The following is a 4,083-nucleotide window of genomic DNA, read 5'->3' on the forward strand; positions in this document are numbered from 1 at the left end:
TCCCAGCTACACAGGAGACTGAGGCAGGAGGATAGCTTGAGTCCCAGAGTTCAAGGTTATAGTGAGCTATGATTTCACCACTGCACTCCAGCCTGGGTGACAGAGTGAGACCATGTCTCTTAAAAATTTAATAATAAATTTTTAAAAATAACTATATTATTCTCTGCCTAAGTGAAACAAATAAGCATTCATGCTAAGGGTTTGTAACTGTGTGCCCATAACTAGAAAACCTTTGTTTATTTTTGCATTTAGTTGTCTAAATATAGCAGTAGACCAAGACCCACTTTCTGAGTTGACTCTTACTGACAGAGGTTTACTGAGCCTGGACTCCAACTGAAGTGATTGTTAGAGGTTTGGAAACACCCTAAGAGAGAACCGTGTTACTACTTCTTTTCATGTGGCACCCTCTGGTCCCAAGGGCTGCTCGTTAGGATATAGAAACAGTGGATTCTATTACTTTCTCTTTAGCATGGCAGTTGTAGAGAGTTACACAATATGCCATAATCATTTTTAGGTACCACATCACCTCCTTTGAGCCTTTGGTAAAAGGAAATGCTTTTATCTAAGATTTCTTTTTTTTTTGGAGGGTGGCGAAATTTCACTTTTGTTGCCCAGGCTGGAGTACAATAGTGTGATTTCTGCTCAATGCAACCTCCACCTCCCAGACTCAAGCGATTCTCCTGCCTCAGCCTCCCGAGTAGCTGGATTACAGGCATGCACCACCATGCCTGGCTAATTTTGTATTTTTAGTAGAGATGGGGTTTCTCCATGTTGGTCAGGCTGGTCTCAAACTCCCAACCTCAGGTGATCTGCCCACCTCGGTATCCCAAAGTGCTGGGATTATAGGCATGAGCCATTGTGCCCAGCCTTTTATCTAAGACTTCTATACCTTTCCAGCTGTTCTAGTAACTGGGAATTGTGAGTACTTTCTAATTCAGGAGATATCCTTCTGGATTTCAGGTATCAGTACCCCACAATGGATGAGCTGGCCGAAATGCTGCCTCCTGTTCTTACCCACCTAAGGTAGGTTCATTCTGTAGTCTTTCGTGCAGTTTTTATTGGCTTTCTATGGTGAATTCTTTAGTGTCTGTTTCAGAGGATACGATGGTTAGGAAAACAGTAGTCACTGTCCTTCTAGAGCTTAGTGGGGTAACAAGTAAGCAAACAAATAATAAAGTTTTATAAAATAAGTCAGTGGGGGTGTTGTGATAGAGAATAAGGGCAGGATCTACATTAGTAAGGCTAGTGAGGGAATTCCTCTCTAGGAAGGTGGCACATATGCTGAGACCTAGAAGATTTAGAAATCTACCTTGAGCTGGGCCCAGTGGTGGGAAGATCACTTAATGACAGGAGTTTGAGGCTACAGTGAGTTGTGATCCCACCCCTGCACTCCAGCCTGAGTAACAGTGACACCCTGTATCTAAAAAATAAAAATAAAGCTGTTTAAATTTTTTTTTTTTTTTTTTTTTGAGACGGAGTCTCACTCTGTCGCCTGGGCTGGAGTGCAGTGGCCAGATCTCAGCTCACTGCAAGCTCCGCCTCCCAGGTCATGCCATTCTCCTGCCTCAGCCTCCCGAGTAGCTGGGACTACAGGCGCCCGCCACCTCGCCCCGCTAGTTTTTTGTATTTTTTTTTAGTAGAGACGGGGTTTCACAGTGTTAGCCAGGATGGTCTCGATCTCCTGACCTCGTGATCCGCCCGTCTCGGCCTCCCAAAGTGCTGGGATTACAGGCTTGAGCCACCGCGCCCGGCCTTAAATTTTTTTTAAAGGGTTCATCTCCCTATGAAGAGAATGCTTTGGAGAGGAATCAGAGAGAGAAAGCAGGGAGAACAGTTAAACTTAACAATAGTCCAGGCAAGAGATAATGATAGCGTGGTACTGGATGCTGCTGTTGGGGATGATTGAAGTAGATAGTAGTATATAGATGGATATATTCTGGAGGTGGACTCCACTGACTTGCTGATGGGTTGGATACTGACAGTAAGCTACCAAGGATAACTCCCAAGTTTCAGTTGTATATATGTGTGTGTGTGTGTGTGTGTGTGTGTGTGTGCGTGTGTGTATGTCTGTGTGTTTGTGTATATATATGTGTGTACATATATATATATATGTGTATATATATTACTTTTTTTTTTTTAAGATGGAGTCTGATTCCGTTGCCCAGGCTGGAGTGTAGTGGTGCGATCTTGGCTCACTGCAACCTCTGCCTCCCAGGTTCAAACGATTTTCCTGCCTCAGCCTCCCATTTAGCTGGGATTATAGGCACAGGCCACCATGCCTGGCTAATTTTTTTTTTTATTTTTAGTAGAGACAGGGTTTCATCATGTTGGCCAGGCTGGTCTTGAACTCCTGACCTTCAGTGATCACCCGCCTTGGCCTCTCAGTCCTGGGATCATAGGCGTGAACCACTGCCCCCAGCCTTAGTTATATTTTATTTAACCATTAAAACCAACTTGAAAGTAGGTGGTGGGATCCTTGTTGTTGTTGTTTTTGAGACAGAGTCTCACTCTGTCACCAGGTTGGAGTGCAGTGGCGTGCTCTTGGCTCACTGCAGCCTCCGCCTCCCAGGTTCAAACGATTCTCCTGCCTCAGCCTCCTGTTTAGCTGGGACTACAGGCACACGCCACCATGCCTGGCTAATTTTTTGTATTTTAGTAGAGACGGGGTTTCGCCATGTTGGCCAGGATGGTCTTGATCTTCCGACCTCATGATCCACCTGCCTCAGCCTCCCAAAAGTGCTGAATTACAGGCATGAGGATTACAGGCATGAACCACTGCGCCCAGCTGGGACCCTTGTTTTATAGATAGGGAAGGAACCGAGGCTCAGAAGTTGGGAAAAGGAAAAAAGCACTTGCCCAAATTCTCACATCTAATAAATATCAGAGCCAGGATTTCAACCCAGGTTGTATGCTTTCAGTTATGCAGTGCTGCCTTCTAATGAAGTTGACTCTGTCATTTGTCATTATGTCCCATTCACAGCCTGAAAAGCATCATTGGTATTGGAGTTGGAGCTGGAGCTTACATCCTCAGCAGATTTGCAGTAAGTATAGAGGATTAGCCTCAACATGTTTGAGGCACTGCCTAGGTCACAGCTATTACGCTGTGTTAAATGACCAGACAGTATTCTGGGACTTATGTCAATTTTTCTGTAATTTCTGTCAGCTTTAGATGCAGGTTGTATAAAGCCTTGCTTTGTACTTATAATACTTGAAAAATCATAAATGGGAACAGTACGTCATCAATAAAAAGCCATTCCTAGGTGCTGCTTATAATGGAATTTTGTACAGCCATTAAAATTAAGTTTATGAAAAGCTTTATATGATACATGGTTTGCATACATTATAATGTTAACAAAAAAGTTAGAATAGAATAGAATATGACAAAACGTAAAGTTTGTCATAACTGTAGGAAAGGACTGGAAGAAAATGTACCAAAAAATATTAATGGATTGATGTGTGGTAAGATAATGTGAAATTTTATTTTCTGCTTTTTATAATTTCTCTGCTTATCAAATTTTCTACGGTGAATGTAATCACTGTAGTAAGAGAAAAAAAGTAGGCTGGAGCTGGGCGCAGTGGCCCATGCTTGTAATCCTAGCACTTTGGGAGTTTGACGTGGGGAGATCACCTGAGGTCGGCAGTTTGGACCAGCCTGGCCAACATAGTGAAACCCCATCTCCACTAAAAATACAAAAATTAGCCAGGCGTGGTGATGGGTACCTGTAATCCTAGCTACTTGGGAGGCTGAGGCAGGAGAATTGCATGAATCCTGGAAGCCACGGTTGTAGTGAGCTGAGATTGCATCACTGCACCAGCCTGGGCAGCAAGAGTGAAACTTTGTCTCAAAATAAATAAATAAATAGATTAAATAAGCTAGAGAGCTAGAAGTCGTTTTAAAGAAATTTTTTTTTTCTGAGATGGAGTCTTGCTCTGTCGCCCAGCCTGGAGTGCAATGGCACAATCTTGGCTCTCTGCAACCTCTGCCTCCCGGGTTTAAGTGATTCTCCTGCCTCAGCCTCCTGAGTAGCTGGGATTACAGGTGCCCGCCAATACTCCTGGCTAATTTTTGTATTTTTAGTAGAG

General features: G+C 43.5%; 1 protein-coding gene across 1 annotated transcript in view; it reads left to right on the forward strand.

The window, feature by feature from the left end:
* NDRG3 (NDRG family member 3) overlaps positions 1-4,083 on the forward strand; it is a 109,564-nt gene that overhangs the window by 72,021 nt on the left and 33,460 nt on the right. Inside the window, exons 6-7 of the mRNA XM_011929213.1 lie at positions 961-1,023; positions 2,981-3,041. Coding sequence (XP_011784603.1) covers positions 961-1,023; positions 2,981-3,041 — 124 coding nt within the window. The remainder of the gene's footprint in view (positions 1-960; positions 1,024-2,980; positions 3,042-4,083) is intronic.

The sequence above is a fragment of the Colobus angolensis genome, unplaced genomic scaffold (assembly GCF_000951035.1).
Source record: "Colobus angolensis palliatus isolate OR3802 unplaced genomic scaffold, Cang.pa_1.0 Scaffold8, whole genome shotgun sequence".
Taxonomy (NCBI): domain Eukaryota; kingdom Metazoa; phylum Chordata; class Mammalia; order Primates; family Cercopithecidae; genus Colobus; species Colobus angolensis.